Here is a 23,887-nt window from a genome sequence, read left to right on the forward strand (position 1 = left end):
TTTTTCAATGTTCTTATATTATGTCTTTATTTTATGGTATTATTGCTTTCAGTTTTCTTTTTTCTCACAATGTGTGCACATGTCATGAAATATATCTGTATATTGTAAGATTTATTTTTCGGAATCATACAAGGACATTTTATTCATTCAAGTTATCAACAGTTCATTTAAGATTCTCACTTCTTGTACACTATTTTATATAACCAAATTGTACAGTATCGATGTTAAGAAAAAGAAACCACAATTGATTCCAGATTAGGCAATCTTTGGTTAATTTATTGAAATCATTCAGAAAATGAAAACAGAAAAAGCAGAGCATTGAGATCACAATTTCTGAGTTAGTGCAATCTTAGGCACTATATTGCTTTTCAAAAAATGGCAAGAGAGGCAAAGAGATTATTCCGAAAGTTCCATTTCTGTAGAATCATTCTGCAGGAACATACATCGGGCCCACTGATCCTCTAAAAAAGAAATGGAAATGACAATAATTAGAAAGGTGTCTCTGGGAAGAAAGCTCTGAAGAACATAGGCTGAAGATAATCGAAACAAAGATCTAGCTTAGAGTTTATTCATTGTACTTTGTTATTCTGTGTAAAGGTCCAATGTACATTTTGCTTTCTTATGTCAGCAGTGATCACAGCTCAAACTGGAATGATGCACCCTACTACATGACTCATTCATCATTTGGTAATAGGTTTTTGTATTTTTTTGAAGAATGTAATGTGAATTAACTATGAATTTGCGCAAGCACTGTTGAGTATGATGAGAAATGTTGTGATCCATAAATCATAAACCATAGGTCATAAATCATATAATATATTCCAAAATTAAAAATCTCTCAAATAATAATTCCATTAAATTTATCAACCTGGTGTAAGAAATAATGTTGCAAATAACACTGATACACAGGTGATGTGCATTAAGGACTTACTTCAGAGATAATTCCCAGTATGGCAAAGCACATTAGACATGGAATAAAAATATGTCCAAAGTGATAACACTAAAATGGATGAAACTATAGCTACTTCAGATCAGATCAGCAACATCTTTATTCAGATAGTCAAATAGCCATGACAAAAGTTGGGTTAAAAATAATCTATAATCATTATAATTTCAGCAGGTCCATTTTAATCAGGGGGCATTGTGTGTCATGCCCAAACAGTGTTCTAAGGAATGATCCTACATGTACACATGTCTCCAGATCCGTCATTTGAATTAAAAACTAAAAGCCTCCCCAAAGTTCCGAATATTGTGCTTTTTAATGAGCGGAAGTAGAAAGTGCTTTGTTTATTGCAAATAAATTCACTAAAAAGTGCAAAATGCTGCATAGTCTGATTAGAGCTCCCGTCACAAGGGCAAAGGCACATATCAAGATATGATTAGTAGCCCAGGGGGAAACATAATTGATATTTTAACATGCCAACCCTAAATCAAAACAGCAAACTTCGTTCCCACTGCCGCCTCACTAAATAGAGACATTTAGTAGGAGTGGTAACTGCAACCGTACTCAAATAAACTGCCACAGTTGACTTCCCCCCATTCTCATTCAGTCTCAGGGTTCGCTCAAAGTAAAAACGGGATTGTTGCACAAATATTTTGTCTCCAATTGCAATACTTTCAGTATCTGTATAAATATGATTCAGGTCAGTCTTTCAAAGGGTAGACTCCACTCCTGCTAACCATGGGATTTGATGTCCACTTTCGCACTCCAAACAATCCTTAATATTGTCTCTCGCTAGAGTGGCCTTTGGATTCTTCCTTACCATAACTACTTTTTCTGGGCGATTGTGCAAGTTGTAATTCATTTGATATCTCTAGCCATTTAGTTTGACATTCCAATTGCTGTGCAACATCTAGCTCTAATCTACAATTTTTTAAAATATTTTTTTTTAAATCCTGGGTTTGCCTCAGCAGTTACCCTACTTTTGAATTACTTCCTCTTTCTCACCCTCTCGTCCCGATGCCCCTTCTCTTTAATTGACATGCCTGGCATTCCACCTTATGCTGTTTATTTTTTCAAATCTATCAGTGAGGTGCTTCTTACACCCTTCTCTTAAATTATCTGTTAGGACTAAGTACTTACTAATACCTGTTCGATTTATTCCAACATTATCTACCTTCATACACTTCTCTGTTTACTTTCAGCAGCTGACAGTTTTGTTTCTCATTTTTGTACATTTTGATTCTTCCACACCCATCCAACCATTTACTGTCTATGAAATTTCACTATTGGGCAAACTTTAATTCCAAAGAATTATTTGAGCTTATTTTATCATAATCAAAATTCCTTACTCAATATATTCCGTGTGGTACCTGCAAGATTTAGTTCTGTTCACTGAAACACTTGCAACTTAATTATCAAACAGCACACATGAAAGTATTGCATCGAAAAACACAATATTGTTTAGTTATTCTAAAAGGTTGAATGACCTCAACCTAAATAAAAATAGTAGGAGATTTTAAAAGATGTGGTTTTTTTTTAAATCAAAAGGAAATATTTTTAGCTTCTGATTGTTTTTGTAATTAGCTGTGACTATCCTTAAATGTCTGATATTATAGGCCATGTGATGCTTAATTTAGGAAAGATAAGGAAACATCTCAAATGATTAATATCACCAGGGGACATTGGTCCACATGTTTAAAAAGCAGTAAAGGATTGAATCCCCAGATTACTCTCAGATTTTGAAGTATCAGGCACATCTTTGAATAGCAGACATGGTGATTGGTGGAACTCATTTATGGTCTAAATATAAATGCACATTGTGCATTCAGAACCAGGCGCCAGATAATTGCTTATTTGTAAAAAGATAAGTGTGCCAACCAAGCTGCCAATAATAGTAACAACACAACTACTAACCATCACACTCCTACAAGTGTGAAAATTCAGACAACGTCAGGCTTCTAGAACTATAAGAATGGCTTGTGCAGCAGGTAATATTATTTTTTAATGTATATTGAATTCTTAATTACCTGTTGTTGTGGTCATCTCTAAATTAACCAGACAGTGCCACCTTGTACAGACAGTGGGCCAAATGTACAAACATTAGGAATGCCAATTTCCTAATCGCTATTCTCTCTGAACTGCAATTATGAAACCAGTATTCCTAATGTATGAAACTCACTGAGTTTCTTTTAGGGATTGCTGGTGGGTCGCGAATAGACCTATCTCATGAATATTAATGGAATAATCTCCCGTTTTTGGAGAGAGTGATAAATCAAGAGGAGAAAAAACCCACAGTATTTCCTTATCCGAGGTTAAGTTTGGTGCAGAAAATACCACTGATTAATTTTGTTCTAGATTTAGCATTACAACCAAGAAATTGTAAGATCTCTCACTACCATCACTTATCTTGCAAAACTACTTACTAATTACATTTTAGGTTTCCTCTATGTAGTTTACTCAAACTGCCACCCAAATGAGTTTGGAAATTACCTCCCATGAATTGTTCCACATTTTGTGGCTCTATCTAAGTGGACAAATTGAGAGGGGCAAGATACAAACCCTATCCCAGATCCAAAGTGGTGCAGATCAATAATACACTCCCCCACAACTCCACCCTCCGCCAATGATGGTCTGTCCAAGTGGGTCCGAACATTAGAAGCGATGCGCTTGCCTCTGCACCGCAAACTTTGCTGCCCCCCTTTTTAAAGTGTCTGAGGGCTCCACAGGAGTTCTGTATGCAATATGCAATGACACCCAGCCTCGTGGGTCGATTGAAGGTAGAGTTGAGAGCAGACAACACAGTTTGATAGAGCAATGGATCACCCCAGTACTCCCATGAGCCATGCAGAGCACTGCGCTTTTGTAACAGCAGAATTTTCATATTGTTGTGAGCCGCTATAAAAGGCAGCAATGTCAAGGGGATTGCTTCAGTGCACACGCCTCTTGTGCACTGGCTGCACATTACTTCATAGAGACCCGAGGCTTGAAGGGTCCTTATTCTGAGCTTCCAGTTCTTGGAGACATTTACACTGTGCACATTATAATTAAAGGCAATTTCAGATGCCTCAAAGAGCTTTCTAGATCCCATTGGCAGCCTAATACACATGGTCTAAGGATACTTGATCCATGTGCTAAATGGTTCATGTCACCTAGTTTAAGTGAGAGAATATCCACAAATATACACCCATGGAGAATGACAGGGCCTGTCGAATTTAATATACTGTCACACAGTCAGGGTAAAGCTGAAGCAGGTAATGCAATGTCACATGGAAAGACTGTGGACATTTCCATACCCGTTCACACATGTTATTAATGTACTTGTCTATCAACATTCTAACATGATTTACAAGCAGAAGCGTTTTCAAGATGAGAATCAATCATCAATACCAAGGTGGCCTGGGCGTCTGTGAGTCAGAACAACCACTTGATGTCACTGCTGAGTTTACTGTAAAACTGAGTTTGAAATACGAAATATCTGTTTACCTTATTACACAAGTCCTAGTTTTGGGAGTGAAGGAAGATTCAGTTTTTCTAGCAGGTCCTTGAAAAGGGAAGAAAGAAGGATCTTTTCAAATGAAAATGTATCATAAAATAAATTGTGATACAAAAAGTTTGAGAATTTCAGAGTTTGCTATTATAATCTTTGCACCATGCATCACAAACACATTGCAATTCCTATGTAGAACAACATAATATTAAAGCCGTTTATGACTGTCATGTTAGTAGTCAGCAACTCCGAATGCATGTGGACGTTGCATGCAGTAAACACTGAGAAGAGAGGAGAAAGAGGAGGCGCTCCCCCCAAAAGTCCCGATTTCGCATCATCTCGTCTGAGTGTGGTTTTGCCACTTTCAAGAGTCCAGTGAAGACCCCCGTGAAACTTGAGGGGCACTCACCAATGAATGATGCCTCAACGCTTTCAGTCAGGATGTAGCATCTATCGCTTCCATCGAGCTCATCTCCCTGAGAACATACACATTCCATCTAGAGAATAGGAGCCCAAACTCTGCACACTACGGACATGAGGGACAGACTGTCTATAGTATGACATAACATGTGTCTTCATGTAAACAGAAAGTCCTTCCAAGGCAGGTAATCTTGGTGTGAGCAGTTTACACCGTTTGTTGTACAGGAACAGCTCCATGCTGTAATTACAAGAATGAATGTAGAATCAAGAGGTAAACAAAAAAAGCCTGGAATTGCCAATTTAATTTACTAAATTGGTGACTCAGTAGCAAATGTTTGAACTCTCCCTCTTGCAAGCAGTTTTCTATCACGTTCACCTATGTCATATCTTCTTTTCACATCCCATTATTACACTTTAATATTAGTGGAATAGATTTATAATTTAGCCCTGGTTGAATTTTAAAGTTATGTGTACTTTCCCAGAGTGGTTCTATTTTCACGGAATTTTCATGTGACAACATTGAAAATGAGACTAGGACTATTGCTTCTACTTTCTTGAGCCCTGTTTATTTGTGTAAATCATTGAACCTTTTTCTTCAAGCACCCATTCCCAGTGCAGCCAGGGAAGTGTGAAGCACAAGAATTGGACATACAACATAGTCCCAAGTCAACACACAGAATTGCAATTTCCTGCGACCGATTGTGGAGGTGCAGTGTGACACCTAATGGAAGTTTGATTCTATGAATCACTGCAAGTCACTGTAACATTTTTGAGTTACTAACCTCTGCCATAAGGTTACTTGGTGCAGTAGACTTCTTGAGAAAGGCATTTGTCACTTTCAACCAATATCAGACGCTGAATTGCAGCATCAATATTATAAAATGTGTGCCTCCTGTGCAATACACACTCAGGTGCTGATTCACTAGAGGCCTGTGCCACTGAAGCGTCGCTTTTTATGACGCTCCGGTGACGCAGGTCTCTCAGTCATATCTATGAGACGATGCAAAGCCACCCTGTGTGGCTTTGATGGCCCTATAGATATGGAGTAAGGCAAGGCAGGGCAAAGCTCTGCGTTGCAATACTCTGTGTCAAGGAGGATTTCCCTGTGCGTTGCGGTGGGCGTTCCCATGTAGCAACCGTGGATTTTGACGCTGCCCTAGATTTTCGAAATCACATAAGCCTGAGGCAGCACCACAACCTTACGCCTCCCCAGAGCAGGCGTAACGAGGAGAAATGTTTTCCTTCCTCCCAGTTTTACCCTCTTTCCATGCGTGCTGCATCCTACAGCACACATAGAAGGAGGACAACGACTCCATTGATTTTTCCAGCACATAAACAATCATTCCTACAATGCACCATGTTACAAAAGTGCCTGCCTTGGCACAAGGTAGCCAAAGCGGCACCAGTGCAGTGGGAAAGGACAGGAAGGCACCGTATATCATTAATATGGCTATTTCTACCCTTTCCTTTTGATGCAGGGCAGCACAGTAAAGTGAATTACTGCAATGCCCCGCGTCAAAAACCTGTAAATGAGGCCCTCAGTGCTTACCATGTGGACGACTCCAACTTCATGTTATGCAAGGATCCAGTGTACCGCTCTGTTTTACTGAATTCAGGGCAACCGAGGTTAAGGATATTGTATGTGCTCTCAAAGGATGACTTTCAGAGGGAGCATGGGTACTTCCTGGGACCAACCATCGCAACCTCCAGTGCGAGCAGTTTCCTTATCACATGGCCATGCCCACCAGACAAAGAGTGGCCAGAGGAGCACTCGTGCCCAGTGCTTCGAAGACTGGCGAAGTACTTGGTATCTCTGATGGGGGGTGCAGTCTGACGCAACAAACACCCTCAAGATGGCCCCTCAAGTGTAAGGGCAACAGCCAGCATCATCTGACAGAAGAGGGGTTGAAGCAACTGCACATACAAGGTTGTGTGTGCTTAGGGGTATGTGCTGTAGTTATTGCAAACCAAGGCAAGACTTGGACAGGTTACAAAACATTCACATGCCCAAATCTCAACCTCGGCCATGGACAATTTGCTTTAATAGTGCCCCCTCTTGCTGCTTCTAGTGAGTTTAAGTGCAGAGATAGGTGCTGATGACATAAACCTCATCGATTTTTTAACGTTTAGGAATAATAAAGTCTAACTCCTACAGTGTGCTCACTCTCTGGTGATACACTTGTCATAAAGTTATTATGTTCAGAATGTGGAGTTCTCAAAAGTCCATGTTTAAAGACTCAACCAGATTCACAAATGCATTCATAACACTGAACTTGAAATGTGTTGGTAGTGTTACTGAATGCCACACTAAAAAGATAGCAGATTTATCAAACTATCGTGAGCTTCTTATAAGACGGGACTAAAATCTCTTCACTACGCAAAACACACATAACAAAGTTCTTACAGTGAAGAGAAATTCATCTGCTACCTTCCGAATATGAAGAAATTACAAAAATAAACAGATCCCCTTGGGTTGAGGGGATATTAACAAGAAGAGCTGTTTTGAACTTACCGCAAGTTTTACCAGAAGGGGACCCTAGGGGACGAGAACATAGATGTGACTAGTGTAAATCTTTTGAAGATAAAAAACATAATTTAGAACCAAAAATACAATTTCAAGCGCTGGAGTCAATTACACAAAGATAAATTAATTCATAAGTATAAGCAGTAAGGAGAACAAGGTTGGACGTGGGCAAATCGAAAGAGGACGTAGAAAATTGGGAGACAGCAAGAAAACATAGGCCCTCCATTGGAGCATTTAAATGAAAGAAAAACTAGTTCTGCAAGCATTGTCAGCAGTGGAAGACTGCACGTCAACCAAATCAGGACACTGAGAAACTGAAATGTTACTTAGCAGGAAAGAATACAGAGGAAAGCCATTGAATCAAGAAGAGACAACTGAGATAGACAACAAAGCCACCCATCATGAGCAAAGCGCAAACCCAAAACCTACTATATTTATATTGGAAGCAATAGACCTGGTAAAAGCTAAAGTTGCCTGTATCTGAGATCTAAAAAACCACACCACAGAAACCACATAGAATTGGATCTTCAAAGAGGAGAAGTCAAGGGATTCTGCTCTTGGGATTTGAAGACTGAATGAGGCTCTGAAGACATAGAAAGCCACTTTGAGATACATAACAATGAATCACTTACCAGGGCCTCACATGTAAATTCGAATAATGTTTCTTCAAGACCAAGTCCCACCTAAGACAATTGAGAAGTAATATAGTAAAATATCCTATTTTCAAAATGAACTGCATTGACAAAAGTACTAGTGACAAAAAATTGTCACACAATGTTATAATTTAAAATACTTCTTTTCATAACGTATTTTTATTTGCAGGTATACTCATACAGAAGAAATTATTGCTTTCTTTTTAGGTCTTGTCTGGGACAGTGCATGCACTGCTGCTTGAACGACATTTTGTTAGTTTGCAGAGGGCTTAGAGTAAGCATGGGCGGATTTTGCGGATCCACGATTCGCGGATTTGCGTATTCACGGATCGTGGATCCACAAAATCCGCGGATTTTGCGGATTTGCGGATCCGCGGATTTGGGGCGGGGCTTCCATGCGAGTGCACATGCCTCTTGTGTGTATAAAAGGTCAGAGACCGATCAGAGCAGCAGATGAAGATACAGAAGCTCCTGGCCACAGGAACAGCACGAGGATTGCGCTCGTGAAAGTCAAGGATGCAAAGGCCTCTGTCCAGCATCACAGCTGATTTTCGATGGTATATTTGGGAAGAAGGCACATCTGCCCAGCCTTGACAACGCTCACGATTGTTTTTTGGGCCGATGAATGAGTCACTGAATTTAAGCTTCAACTAGGGCACATGCTTAATTGATATCTGTAAGTGCTTCCGGTTGAGGTTTCATTTTTGTGCCAGGACCATCGTGCCAGAATGAACCCTGCCCTTCATATTTATTCAAGAAGATGCCACCGTTTTGTGCCATACCTCTACTCAACTGGAGTACTTTCTACTGGATAATCAGTAAGTGCTACCTCGTTGGGTAAATGTATAGTGCTTTTACTACACTACAGCTGCCTAAAGTGCCAGAGAGTTGTTTACAGCGACCAGGTGTGTGTTACTATGCAATCGCGCCGAAGGGCGCAGGGGTCCCGTGAGTGAGCTATCATAGTGGGTAAATGGCGGGAAGACGGTGCACACCGCGAGTGTGTGGGCGGGGCCAAACAGACGGGGCTTCCATGCGAGTGCACATGCCTCTTGTGTGTATGAAAGGTTAGAGACCGATCAGAGCAGCAGATGAAGATACAGAAGCTCCTGGCACAGCACGAGGATTGCGCTCGTGAAAGTCACGGATGCAAAGGCCTCTGTCCAGCATCACAGCTGATTTTCGATGGTATATTTGGGAAGAAGGCACACCTGTCTGGCATGTTGCAACTATTTTACGATGGCGTCGGCAAGCTGCCAGCGCCATCCTAAAATAGTTACTAAATTAGCTTCAACAGGAAGCTCTAATAGATAAAATAAAGCAGGTGCTCGAGCACCTGCTTTATTTTATCTATTAGAGCTTCCTGTTGAAGCTTACTTAGTAACTATTTTAGGATGGCGCTGGCAGCTTGCCGGCGCCATCGTAAAATAGTTACAACAGGCCAGCAAGGCTTGAACTTTTGCCCCCGGAATCCGCCGCTCGCGGATTTGCGAATTCACGGTAAATTCGTGGATCGCGAATTTACCGAAAATTAGCAAAATCCGCTAGCGTAACGCATTTTGCGCTCATGCTTAGCTTAGAGCCCACTCATTGCGTACCATGGTAAATGGACATTCGTCCTTCTACCCCCCTCCCCTCCATGTCTTTGCATCCGCCCTCCCATCTTTGTCGATGCTTGGTTATTGTGTTGTGGACAAATATGTGCATCTTCTAGCTGGGCCTTTGTCATGCCTCAGGCCAGATGAAGCTCTAATACTTGGCATGATCCTGGGACCCAAGCACAGCGAGTCCATGTCACTTAAAGAAACTCTTTGGGACAGTGGTGATTGGATGTGCCTTGTGTAATTATGCAGTGTTCTGATTGCTTCCGGAACTCTAACCCTTACCCATAAAATCCACTTGAGACCGGCAGCTCCAGGAGCAGACAAGGCCTAGCAAGATTGCTTAAGGCCCGCAGCATGTAAGTAGTGAAAGACAGTCATAACTGAGGTCCAGATGGCGACCCACAACCACTGACCTGGGTATATGCCACTGCACCTCCTGCATTACTGATAGCTCCTGAAACAGATACACTTCTGATTCAGGGTCCATCTTAATCCATTCGAAGCACTGAAATCAGATCTGTGTAGCCCATAGTGCTTTATCCAAAACCAACTTTACTACATGCTGAGAACTTATAACATCAGACGTGATTGAGGGTCGAGGCACTGCATAAGATCACACATTTTGAACCCGGTAGATGCCATCAAGCAACAAGTTCTACTCATTGTAGCTCTAGCTGTGCAGAGTTGTATGAGAGAGTGGAAAACACAAGTCTGTTGCAAGCATCTACTCTTCATTTGCCAGTATACTGAGATCTGTTCAGAAATAAAAAGTCTGAGGTCAGGGAGGGATGGGCCCTTCATGCCTGGGCAGTGAGCTCCAGATGCTTGGCATGTTACTCGTTCGGCTGAGGCATCTGTGTTCTGCCCGTTCATGTGTTTTTTGTTTCCCTTTGACCACTTTTCACAGCGGCGGGGAGGAGGAAGTGGGGCTGGAAAGTATTTGTTTATGTCCCACTAGTTTTCCAGTCTTGCCTACCGTATGTTGGCGATTTTCTTACCCAGCCCCTTCCACCCAACCTCTGTTGTCCATGTTTCCCCACCTCCTCCCACCCACTGTTGTCTGTGTTTCCCCATGCTCTCTCTCCCCTGCTTTGTTGGCAGCTTACTGCCCCAGCCCTTTCCACCCATTCTCCATTGCTTGTGCTCTTCCCCATTGTCTCTTGTGAGTCCTCTCCTCTACCATTGTCCTTCTCTCCCGCCCTCCTTCCCTCTGTGTTCCCCTAACCCATCAACCTACTCTCCCATTGTTTTTATTTAGTAAAAAAGTGCATTCGCTCTGGCGTGTCATCGCACATTTCTTTCTATACAGCCCTGCTGTTGTATAGGATGGCTAAAAATCATTGCTAAAGGCAATAGCTCGAATAGGTGAGACCTATTGGCTTTGCCAATGCATATTGTGCTATGTGTAAGGTAACGAAACAGACTTTCTGGAGGCTTGATCTCCACTTTTTGTCCCAATTTCTGCCCCGTATGATACCAAGTTTATGTAAGACAGAGTGTCCATTAATGGCTGCAGCACTGGTTGAGCCACCCTGTGTGTGACAATGCACAAAATGGCTCCCGGTCGGCCATTGCAGACTGGAAGGGCAGTGGGAAAACTCCTAGTTCGACTATGCCATTCAAACCAATGGCAAAACCCCGACTTTCCTTAACAATAAATGGAAGTCTCCCCTAAGGAAGGCCTACCGAGCCTTAAGGCTGGGAGCTGAATATTATTAGGATAGGTATTTTTACATATATGTCCTAGCAGCATCACTTCAAAATTGTTGTTTTGCTGACGAAAAGTTAGAGCCCCATTGGCTAACACAGGGTTATCAGCTGAATTCTCAGGACAACTGAGATGAGTACTGTAAGGTGCCAAATTAATTTTGGCATTAAATCCAACTTGATGCTCTGGTCAAAGTTAGTGTCACTATTAAAGAAATGCAACTTTAAAAAGTCGCCACTCTGTGCCCCAGTTTGATCAGTCACATGGTCACTGACCACCAGACAGCTTTCTGCCCACCTGGGCAGTGGTGTGAACAACTCCTAGGCTTCGGAACAATAGCAGCCTGCTGCAGGGCGAGGTGCCACCTCACCTTCACAGAAGTCATTCAAGACGTTAGCCCAAAAGGAAAGCGTTAAAGGCGAAGCCGCCTTTGGTGTGCAAATGGTGATTCACACTCCTGGGGGGCTGCCCTTTGTTCAGGTAGACAGGGTGGTGATGGGGACAGAAAGGGAAGTCCAGTGCCCAAACTGGTTTTGCCATGTGCGTGTAGCTCACAGGTAGGCACACCTCTAGGGTGGGCTACCAAGCTCCTCACATCCGAGGAAGGGTTCAGACATCTTGAGATTGGGTAAAATAGTGCCATCTGGGAATGCTAGATGTTATACATAGCCCTAACGTTGTCACCAAGAAAGAGGGGACCTGGTAGTCCTTTGGCTAGTGACCGCATTATCCCCCCAGGGAACTTTCTGGGAATAAATATGGCACCCTGGCTTCCTGAACTAGAGATTGCATCAGAACTGGAGAAAAGACTGAAGTACTGCCATGCAGACCTTTGGACTTGGCAAAGAGATGTTGCGCCATGTGCTGGACCGCACTTGCCACGTCTTGGGCTAGTAAAGAGAGAACTGTGCCTCTGGTTCCTTGCTCAGGAAAATGTTTCTCCCCAGCTCCAGCCCAAAGAAGTGACTCCAATGGTCAGTCAGATGACTTCCTGGAACCAACACCAGGGACATGAAAAGCTGAAGTAGCCCAACTCTGCAAGTCAATACCCACTTCAGGAGAATCCCCAGAGACCGCTGGTGGGGAACCCAAGAGACCAATCAACAATTGTCAAAAGTTGCACCTGAGTCAACTGGACCCAGGAGTATCATCTAAGTCCAGGTTGATCACCCAAGAGGGACACCAGCCTCTGCCAAAGGATACTGCTGGCACCGAGATGGACAGAAAACAGTAGCCCAGCCACAGTTGCCCTTCTGTGGTCGCAAATAGAACTTTGAGGAACCCTAACTTCTGTGGCTAAAGTCACCTCATCTGGCATGTGGACTGAGGAGTAACCACAAAGGCTCCCTCATAGACCGCATAGCACCCGGAGCATCGTTGAGCATCTTCCATCTCATGATTTCGCAATCTCAGGGCCACTCTGTTGAAGTCTATGGCGGTCATGCTGTAAAGTTTGGAACTGGACTGGAAAAGCTTATGTGTCCAGGTAACTGTACATTGGTTACTGACCTCCTAGACCTTATCCTTGTCGGATTTTGTCATCCAAGACGCGTCAGAATAGTCAAACTCAACTCTTACAAACTTTTCAAAAGTTTTACAGTTACCAATGCTTCTTTGTGGTAAAAATAAGATTTACGTTTCCTTAAAAAATCTGTATCTCCAGAACCCTGTGATTGATTTCCTCATTTTGCTCTCTAAAAATGCATTTAACAATTCCCCATTTTTATAAATTGGTGTCAGATTTGTTTCATGTCATGTGGCCTTTTAATTTCATTGTTTGGAACTGTTAGATGCTTTACCCTAGTTCCTTTGTGGAAGGCTTGATGTTCGAGGCCATACTTACCCAGGGTTGAGATTAAGGTTGTACAAATGAGTGTGACTGGACCCATGACAGTTTTTTTGAGTACTATATTCTATAGTAAGGCCGCACAGCCATACCATATAATACACCCAGATGAGTCACAGTATTAAACATATATGTGCACAGATAAAACAATATTTTAATTCCGCGTTAGTTTCAAATACTTTAACAAGAATGCCATAAACATAGCCCTCATCTCACGTTTTTTTGTCTTTTACAGGAAAGTACATGTGTACACCCAAAGCTCATCCACATGGGAAAGGGTGTACCACTGTCCCGCACAGGAATGAGTGGGAAGGTATCCAACACTCACAAAGAGGGAGGGCCTACTTCTGGGTGTCACAGCAGCAGTCACAGAGGAAGGCCGGAAGCACACAGGATTCGCAGATGAGTCCTTTCTACCTTGACGGTGTGATGCAAGCTAACACACTTGCACTGCGTGAGTGTTGGCGTAACCTATTTTATACCAAACCATTTGTTAAATAAATAATAAATACATTTAAATTGGATTTTTGCAATTGGTGGGCCTAGAAAACACTTTCTTCTCCCAAGAACGTCCTGCAGCAGGTGCGTACCTGAGGGAGAACATCCTTTTCAATGCAACTTTTACCACGCAGTGCCTTTACGACGCAACTATTACAACGCATGTCATTACAACGCATAGCGCTGGGGGGCGCTCTAGGATAGGGAATAGATTTAATTTACTATCCAACACCTTCCCTACTATCCACGGGGACTGGAGTTGGAATAGTAAATTAAACTATTCACTATCCAGCACCTCAAAGCACTATGCGTTGTAACAGCATGCGTTGTAAAAACTGCGATGTAAAGGCATGCGTGGTAAAAGCATGCGTTGTCATGTCATACATCCGTACCTGAGACATACATATGCAGGAAGGGCTATGCAGCCCTTGAGCTGTCCACTCTGCCCTCCTGCAACATATGTGTCCCGTTTGTCATCGTGTTCCGCAGTCTGGGTGCACATCGGTGCTGCATAATGTGTGGTCTACAAATGTGCACTCAGCTGATTATACCAGGAATCCATAGTTATTATCTCTGAATATTGCTTCCTTAGCCTGACTCACAAAGCTACTATTTATCTGTGAGTAGGAATGTGTTACTGCTGGAAGTGGGAGAGAGGGTCACACCAAGGCCTGGAATAAAACACTTCTACTCACAGGAACAGCTCTATGCGAGGACCTGTGCTGGTGATACTAGTCTTTAAACTGTCATTTTACGTCTTAAATAATTAATATATGGGCACTTGACATCAGATGTTTTAATGGCATGCTCTAGGTGGTTGACCTTAAAAATTCAGAATTTACATCATTGGCTAGGGGGCTGATTTACATGCTGGTGGTAAGGAGACTCCATCGCAACAATGACAGAGTATCCTTAGCGGCAGCATAATGGCCCGCCCGCTCGATATAAATGTAGGCGGACCTTTGGCGTAACCACAGTGGAGACTCCTCTGTCCCTGCCATGGTTACTCTCGTCTGATAGCCCAACCACCAGGATAACATTGGCGGTAAGGGGCATTTTTTGGTATTAAAAAAAAAGCTGAAAACCCACTTTCAAACTCAACAAACCATTGACAGGAACCATTGTGACGTATTCTCGACCTGCCAAATTATAAATCGACCCATTCGTGATCACTAGGAGAATGTTTAGAGTAATACAACAAATGCTGCTATAGGCTGATATATATATTTTATTGCCTTGCTTGGAAGGAAAGGGGGCATCACCCAACGGAAAGGGACACATGATTTTGTCTCATATTAAATTCAACCACAAGGACTCCTTTTGACCCCCTTATGGTGTCCCTGGCTGCTGAGCCTTCGCCTGGCATACACCTTTGTCCTTCTTTAGCAGTGGCAGGGCTACAGTAAAGGGACTGGGTATTTGACAGCAAACTGTTAGAGGGATCCTAACCTATTGTAGGGCCTTCAGTTTTACACACAAAAAACTGCAATACGTCATATTTTAATACCAATACTGACTATGCAAAGCAGGACAGGGAGTGAGGCACTGATAACGATCCAATAAAAAAAATGTTATGCTGGAATTGTAGGTTGTTGCCTCTTCAGATCGTCCATTAAGCCACATGCAGACTTCCCGGTACTAGGCTTGCTAGACACTTGCCTTGTTGTGATTGGTTGATAATGGAATGCAGTACCTAGTCTCATTTACTGATACGGAGGAAATACAATCCAAAGCAGACATTGATTCTAACCGTCTCATCTTACCAGGATATCTCTGAGGGGACCCTCTAGTTTCTTAAGCACATCTCCAACTTTTGCAGTTATTTCTTCCTGAAACACAATTAATGACATAATTAGAAAAGACAATGTTCTCTTAGAAAGTACTAATTCAAAACGATATAGCACTATTTAGCTTATAAATTATATTTTGCTCTTTTTACTGTCTAGCACAACTTCAGATTACCAAGAACTTGGTATTAAGCATATTGTCCCCTCACTGCTTAGTCCAACACATTGTATTTGCTTTTCTGCCCAACATTAATAGCACAAACAGGCTACTGCTTAAATATTTGCTGTTTATTGAGCATCAAAAACGCATCCCAAACAGTTTGACTTCTTCATGTTTGTTGCACAGGGCACACCTTTTTAGGAATGTTTGCTGGTTGCACAACCTAGAACAATTCATATATATATAAATATATATAAGGTGGGTCTGGTGGCCACTGCAGCATGGCTCATGTACAAGCTATGACCTGCTATCATTAATTTAGGGAGGCATTATTTGGGTGGAAGATGGAAAAACCTGTCAAAACGTTTTGAATAAGTTAAACAACTGTGTGTGCTATCACTCCCGATGAACAGCAGTCTCGCGAGGCTACATTTAATCATTTGGAGAAGTTCCCTCCATCTGTGTCACTACTGAGTGCTGTCAAGGTGTGAGGACAGTATGATAAACAATGGGGTGGGTTCCAATGGCACAATGGGAGTGTAGGCACTGCTGTGGTATGCAGACCCCTCGTGCATTTAATTGTGCAGTGTAGTATGATGTAGTGTAACTTGACCTCTGGTTCTAAGAGGCAGGCAGAGTCATCTGGGGTGACGTATGGTGTGACCTGAGAGTACACGGTGTTCACGTGTGTTGAAAAGCTATGTCCAGAGAGCACGTTTGGCTGCTATCAGCTTCATGTTGCACTGTGAATGCTTTTAAAACGGAAGAAACCTCATCTCCAGCTGATAATTTAGTAATTTGAGTTGTTTCTCCCCTTACTTTAAGGGTAATCACCACTCTGTCGGTGCAAGATTTCCCACCATGGACGAGAATCTAAATTGTCGTTTCATGATAACGGAACCAAACACAGGAATAATAAAAAGGGCAACCTACAACATTGACCCACCACTACATCGGTGCAATATGGATGCGCCAGTGTTTTGGCCCCACAGGGATGATAATGTCCTGCTGTCCCAGGAGTCCCCTTTACATGCTGCTCTATTTTGAAGAAGAGTGCTTGGTTTTAAAGGCGCGTAGTGTAAATCCGCTCCGCCACACCTCACCAGTCGAGAGAGACAGGGCTGTGCTGGTAGCCAGTGTTTCACCCAGAAGCTGGCGTAGTTTATACGCAGGAGAAGGAGTTTCTGTCAGACTTCACCCTAATGGTTGCATTCAGAGGGTATGCCTCAGGCAGATCATAATATACTGGTTGATTTAAGACTATGAGCTTTAGGACTCCTTGTTTGTATTCTGAGGCACTCGTAGGGAAACAGTCAGCCAGTGACTGATAATAGCAGACATAAAGACAGAAAGCTAGTGAACGATATTGTAGAGCAGTGCATCTGTGGACCTGATCCCCTAGTGTTCCACCACGTTTTGCTGACTACATTCTGAAACTGAAGAGTCACCCCAGAAATGATGTCAACTCGCGTTCTCTGGCATAACTCTTCCCTCCTTAATGTACCTAATGAACCGCCTCAGTTAAAGGTCCCCTATACTTGAATGAGGAGCAGCTAGTGTAAGGCAGTGAATGCTTTTAAGAAGATGTGAGTGTGCCTTTAGACTCTGGGGGGCATATGTACAAGCCCCTATCGCCACTACAATGTCACTTATATCGAAGTTGTGGTTACGAAAGCCTTAGTTACAAGGCAGCGTTAAGACACTTAACGTGACTTAATGCTGCCTTGTAAATAAGGCCCCCTTTCACCCATTCATTTTGACGCTGCCCCCTATGTGCAAGGGTGGCGTACATAGGAGGCAGCGTCAAAATTAAGACCAGGTAAAACCTGGTCTTAGTGCATTATTTCTCCTCGTTTTTGCTTTTTCCATGTGTGCTGCCTTGTGTAGCACACGTGGAAAAAGCAAAATATCACGGATTGTTTATGAACAGAAAGGTGTGCCTTCCTGTACATAAACAATCCTTTAAAAAAATGCCATTTTGTGATTTGCATGTGTGCTGCATGAAGTAGCACACATGACAGTGACATAATGGCCTTTTAGGATTGTTTATGTGCTGGAAGGGACACCTTCCTACACATAAACAATCCTCCGCTCTACTCAGACACCCTTACCCTCTGGTGCAAGGTTGCCTGTATCGGCACTAAGTTGCTGCACTTAGCGCCATCGCAGGGGGAAACGCAAGACTGCACCACATTCTTTTAAATATGGTGCAGCCTTGCATTTCAGAAGTGGCGGAGAGAGGCGTTAAGCCATGAAGGCTAACGCCTCTCTCCACCACTTCCTTGTACATATCCCGCAGGGTATGAGAAACTGCACCACATCTGCAACTCTCGAGTCTGAAGGGGGCCATTGCTAATCCACAATGAACAACGCTCACCATTAGACCCTTAGACTTACCACTGTTTCATGTCCTTTCAGCAGAAGCTCATCAATGTTGCAGCCAAGTGTTGTCTGAATGGTGAAGGAAAGAAGTTACAATATAAAAATTTCATACACAAGTAACCTCAAATATTCAGAAATGAGAAAGGCTAAGATGGTTTTATTGTTCTGGTCACTTTTTTTACATATTCATAAATATTTAAGCTGAATAAGAGAAGATGCTACACTTCATAGTGTATATAATGTGTGATACATCAGTGGATAGTCTCAGGCCATGGACAGGCCCCATTCTTTATTGTGTCCAGATTTAATCCCATTCTCAGCTGAAGAGCACGCCGGCACCAACCTTTGATGCCAGTGTGCTTGATGGTACCCCAAACTAGAAATGTGATGCTTGCCAACCACTGGTTGTGCCAGTCTGTGTTCAGGGTAGTCTGGCATCTAGATGTGATCAGAAAATATATTAACGAATGGGCCCATTTGACCTGATCTTAATATAGGGGCTGGAAAACCCAAATGTGTACATGCATACATTCAAATAGTAGTAGAATCCAGGACCAAAGAGAGTGTATGGTTACAGTAACATGAAAGAAGCTTTTGGCATTTCCGCATTCTCAGTAATGTCAGATTGATAGAAGAGTGAGATAGAAGACATGAGAGGCCACTAATACTTACCAGCGCCTTATTTACTTTCTCCACCATTGCTTTCCATTCCTCCAAACTACATTCATTATCTGTTCCCTTCACCTTCTGGAACGAAATATGAAAGAATCATGGATAAAATCTACATTGGCCTCTTTGTAGGTGAGTTGAACTGACAATAGCTAGTTGGCTTTGAAAGTCATTCTTTGGATTTTAAGAGTCCTAGAGGAGGGCGCATTTTGGCCACTGTAATCAATGCAGGGAGAATAATGCTTATGTGGATAGGGTATTAGGTTGTGGGGTAGGGTGATATGCTTATCAATTAAATCAGAATCTCAAGCAGTAATTGACTTTGAAATAGAAAAGATGCCGGTAATGCGGATGGGGGAGACAGCAGAGATATATTACTCAAATCCTTTGGAGATCCCTGGAGTCCAGGAAGCACATACATGCATTGGAAGGGCTAGAGTGAGGCTTGGGTGCTTAGATATTAGATGGGCCACAGCACAGAGATAAGGCCTCTTTGGATCCTGATACCATGTTCAAAATGCACTTACCAGTGATACCCTATTAACACTGAGGTGGAAGTTGAGCTCCTCAAAATAAAACACAGACACCAGACTAACATGAGTCAGTCAGAAATGCAGAGAGGCATTTCCCCAAATGTATACTGATTTATGAAATAGAAGTTCCTTGGTGGGTTGGGGATAGAAACCTGGTATCACTGAGTAGATTGGGAAGATGGAAACAGAGGAATACCAGAAGGGGAAAGACTGACAGCATTGCATGTTCTGAACAACAACCCACTCAATTATAAGAGCATCAATGTGACGTCGGACTGTACCTGACAATGTTGATATGAGCAGAGAAGATCTTTCACACTCTTCAGAACTTCCGCCAGGTTTTTTTTCTGTGTGGGAAAAGAATGTCAACAATATATGTTAGGAATTTCTTGTGTAAGAAACATGATGCCACATTTCTCATTTCTAGTTCACTCAAACTCATCTGCAGTCCACAGAAAATTATTCTGATCTTATATGGACTAAACATATTCTTCTCCAGTCTCTCCTCCAAGTAGCCATCCATGGTTTTAATGTTTCTACCTATGGACGAATCTCGCAAAGGTCCTACTCCAAAGATACAAATGTACATAGTTAGATAAGGAGCATGGATGAATGTTTCTGTACTTCAGGGACATCCATGGCATACACCACACGGTACACCAGTACACGTCATATGCTTCAATTATTAAAGGTTATGAACAGGGGATTTCCACCCTGAAAAAGTTGACGGCTCATGCACAACCCTCAATGTTGTAAAATGAGATCGCATAGGCGGGGCCATTTTGTAATTTCTCTAGAGCATGCAGGCCAATTGTTCATTTTACTAATGTGTTTATACATAAAATATTGGGATATTGAATTAGTGACTCACAACTCTTTTTTTTTATCTTCTACTGCTGTAACTAATATATATCATGGAATGACATGGATTCTTCCCAGCTTACTCTCTATGCTTCGTGATGTAGAGTCTAAACTTCAAACCATTAACAATGTGCTCATAAGTAGTTATGCATTCTCAATCTGGAGTGAACTCTGTACACAGCTGTTATCCACTTGTTCCTTGGGTGTGTCTCTATGGTACATTCTATCGCTACAATTTTGATTCCAGCCTCCACAGACCGTAACAGAATCACTCCCCATTAGGAGACCTCAATGGTACATTCTGGCGTCTCTCACTTGGGATTAAACAGGTTGTCTGAAATGTTACAGCATGACACTAAGCTAAAGGTTGAAATTATATACATATTAAATAACTATATATTTTTATGTTTCTTAATGATCTTAGTGTGGAACAATATATTTTTTCGAAATCTTTGTACTTACTTCTATAAGTACAGAAAGACGATATTTTTTTAAACAATATTTTTGACACAATATGTTTGTTACACAATATTATTTTTTCAGATATTGTGACAGTGATCCAGGCTCACATCCACCCTAATTAATATCCCACTTTCTTACACATTTCATATAAAATAACTGAGAAAACATTTCACAAAACACAAAAGATAATTGATCTAGATTTCTGGTCAAATATTCTGCTGCAGTTTGGTAGGTGAAATAAAATGTATAGAAAACCCCAAACTGCAAGATACTTTCTCATACAATGCACATGGTCACAAATGACAGAATCAAATGACAATGTAATGTTCCGTTGTAGTTTATAGCTGCGATCATACTTCCGAGTCTGAGTTTGAGTAGGGATTGGAATTCTGATATATGTGATATTTATACCTCCCCACTGATTTCCCCTTACAGATCTGACCAAGTAAAAAATGTATTTAGAGAAGAAGTACAAAGGCAAATCATATTATTTGTGGTGCAATAAATATATGATCTGCATGTAATGCCTAATTTCTAGAGCCACAATTTGGATAAGGAGTTATATTTTGCACCTAGGAAACAGTTCACTTCCAAATGAGACATACGGCAAAAGAGGGGTTGCCTTAAGAAATGTTTGATGCTGTGGGATAAGAAATCATTCAGCAGTCTGAGCCCCGAACTTAAACTAGCATCACCCCTCCATGACAAACTTACCAGAAGCTCTAAATCACACTTAGGAAAAGGATGCATTTTGGAACCAACGGTGGCAGAAGCTGAAAAAAATGAATAGTAAAGAATAATTTTTTTAATTTGGTATTCTCAATCTAGGAATTTTACTACAAGTAAAATGTGCTCCGATGAAAACATTGGGAAGGAATGGTCTAATAACATTATATCTCAGAGCATTCCAGCAGGGAAGGCTCCTCCACTAAGTCAGAGGAGCGTCGACCCATTGGTTTCAGCACAGCAAAAAAAAAGACAATAAAATGCTGTTACTATCATTTTACTTTTCTGTGCTGAAGCAGTTCGGCGAGGCGGGGTGGAGCTGGGTTGCTCACAGAGCAGGGAGAGGAGTGGTTGGGGCACTTTCTAAGTGCTCATGATGGTTTGGCAGGCCATCTTGGGCTGGCCAAACATTCATGCGCACTTTGCATGTTCTCCACCGGGCTATAATACACAGCCTGGGAGGAGAATATGCCCAGGCTCCCGCTGCCTGTCTGAGCGCTGAACCACGGTGCTCAGACCAAACAACAACACTGCTGACAGCAGCGTTGTGATTGGCTATGGGGAGTCTGGGAGCCTGTGTGCTTTTGGTCCACACAGGAGCAGAGAAAGGAGAGGATGGAGGAGAGGCAGCTGCCGGCCAGCCAGCAGGTAAGTGCTCTTTCTTTCTCTTTCTACCCCGCTTCCTCCCTGCACCACTACTACTGGCCAGGAGCAGCCAACAGTGAGTTCCAAAAGAATGTTCAGACATTGACAAATTATATCACTTTTCACTTTTATTTAACAAGCTTCATTCTCTTGATCTTTGGTGTGACAGTAGATCAATCAACAATAAAAAAAAAAAAAACTTTGGAAACCGGTGTTTTATGGAAATGCGATAGATGTCCACAGGGGCTGTTAGAGTAGCAGAATACAAATGCCATTACTTGCATACATATATGTTTTTCATGGAACAACTCCTGTCTTGAATATTTGGTGAGCTGGCAACTCCATATTTAGCTTGTCAATGTCCTGATAAAGATACACTCGCCTTAGCTATTATATACGCATTATTATACATTTGACTATATAATTGTTTGGCTCCTTAGGGCCCTCCTGTGTATACTCACCAAAGGTGGTGCTGAGGGCCACCAGCACAAAAATAGTTGCAATCTTCATGGCAAATCGAGGCTTCTCCTTCAAGACTTCAGTGGCAGGGTGAGTTCAAGTGTGGAACGCTGTCTGCCGGTCCCCTTTATTTATACTAGAAGAAGCCTCTCGACTCCTCCTACAATGTCACAAGACACCTGGAATGTTCTTGTGCAAGTCGTTCTTAGCACAAAGACTGTGAAACAGTATTTTAAGGGTGACTTTACACTTCCTCCAATTTTTTTATACAAACTTTTCCCTTTGGCACAAATTGAAGGAGTGGTTGACAAAAACTCTTTGTTTGATGTTCCCTCTGAAATACACATGTGTACAAAGAGGGTTAACTTTAAACATGGAATAATGCCATGACAAACGGATCTGAATTCTGGACGGGACATCCGTGTACCTGGCTCATCATCTGCTCTAGGGCATTTAATATTGTTCGAGATGAATGAAGTCATTGTACATTAACTGTTGAATGAGACTCTTTAATTTCGCCTGCTGTACTCACTTGATTCTTTCAATAACAGGTGATTTATGCACATAGATTTTCTGGGTAGCATCGGATTCAAGTATGCAGCTTCTCGGGGTACAGTACTCATACACTTACGTTCTCTGGAAAATTGAGGATTTGAGCACAAATTATTTCTGGGTAGCATTACGCCCCACAAATTGTTTGGTTAAAGAATAAATACACATAGTTTCTTTGAATAACAGGATCATACACATATCATCTCTGAGGGATCTCTAGCAAAAAGGTCCTCTCGTTAACAATGGAATTGTGCACAAATATTTTTGAATATAAGTTCCCTGGGTAACAATATTTATGCACGTTTTCTTTGATTAAGTGAATTTATGCACAGAGCATATCCAGCGAACAAACTGTTACCGCTTCTATAGGTAACAGGATATATGCACTCATGTTCTGTAGTAACAGGTTTTTCATCATAAGGTCTCTGGGTAAAAACGGATTTATGCACATTATACACATTATACACAATTTCTCTTATGTAGAGGTCAGGGCCCCTCTTCAGGAAGAATACTCAGAAATCACATCTTTCTTTCCTCCAATTAAATGGGATATATAGTTATTTAGATAGTGCTGCTAGATTGTTGATATTAAATAGAATAACGTGAATGACAGTATAACACAAACGGAGCAGGGGGCTAGCATGGTGCCACAGAAATAAAAAAGAAAAACCTATAGGAAACAATCAAATATTACAGATTAGAGATGCTCATTGAAAACGACATTGTGTTATTAGTTGGGAGGGGCGAGAGTCTCAATCAAATTAGAAACAAAATCCTTGTCAGGGAGAACCACAAAAGTCACTAAATGAACCTGTGCTTACTTTCTGGTAGCTTGGCACAAAAGCAGTCAAACTTAACTTAGCAGTAATGTGTAAAGTATTTATGCAGCACTCAAACAGTAATGAAGTAAAAACACAAGAATAATCTCAAACCAATTTAGAAAATAAGAGTATTTTTTAATAAATAAA

At 41.8% G+C, this 23,887-nt stretch overlaps 1 protein-coding gene across 1 annotated transcript; it reads right to left on the reverse strand.

Annotated features, from left to right (window-relative positions):
* Nucleotides 1–255: 255 nt before the first annotated feature.
* Nucleotides 256–22,503, reverse strand: LOC144821700 (uncharacterized). Its single transcript, XM_078678921.1, has 10 exons — nucleotides 22,370–22,503; nucleotides 21,252–21,310; nucleotides 19,496–19,561; nucleotides 18,685–18,759; nucleotides 18,028–18,081; nucleotides 15,447–15,512; nucleotides 8,007–8,057; nucleotides 7,363–7,386; nucleotides 4,427–4,484; nucleotides 256–459 (listed from the first exon to the last, which is right to left on the reverse strand). The coding sequence occupies exons 1-9, from the start codon at nucleotides 22,416–22,418 to the stop codon at nucleotides 4,431–4,433; spliced, it is 498 nt and encodes a 165-aa protein (XP_078535047.1). The 5' UTR covers nucleotides 22,419–22,503; the 3' UTR covers nucleotides 256–459; nucleotides 4,427–4,430.
* Nucleotides 22,504–23,887: the final 1,384 nt, after the last annotated feature.

The sequence above is a fragment of the Lissotriton helveticus genome, chromosome 1_1, assembly GCF_964261635.1.
Source record: "Lissotriton helveticus chromosome 1_1, aLisHel1.1, whole genome shotgun sequence".
Lineage (NCBI taxonomy): Eukaryota > Metazoa > Chordata > Amphibia > Caudata > Salamandridae > Lissotriton > Lissotriton helveticus.

Coding starts and splice junctions, on each gene's coding strand:
- LOC144821700 (XM_078678921.1), bottom strand. CDS start 22,418: ATGAAGATTGCAACTATTTTTGTGCTGGTGGCCCTCAGCACCACCTTT. Junction 8,058..15,446: donor GTCCCCTCAGAGATATCCTG/GTAAGATGAGAC, acceptor CAATTGTCTTAG/GTGGGACTTGGTCTTGAAGA. Junction 4,485..7,362: donor CCCTTCTGGTAAAACTTGCG/GTAAGTTCAAAA, acceptor TCCCTTTTCAAG/GACCTGCTAGAAAAACTGAA.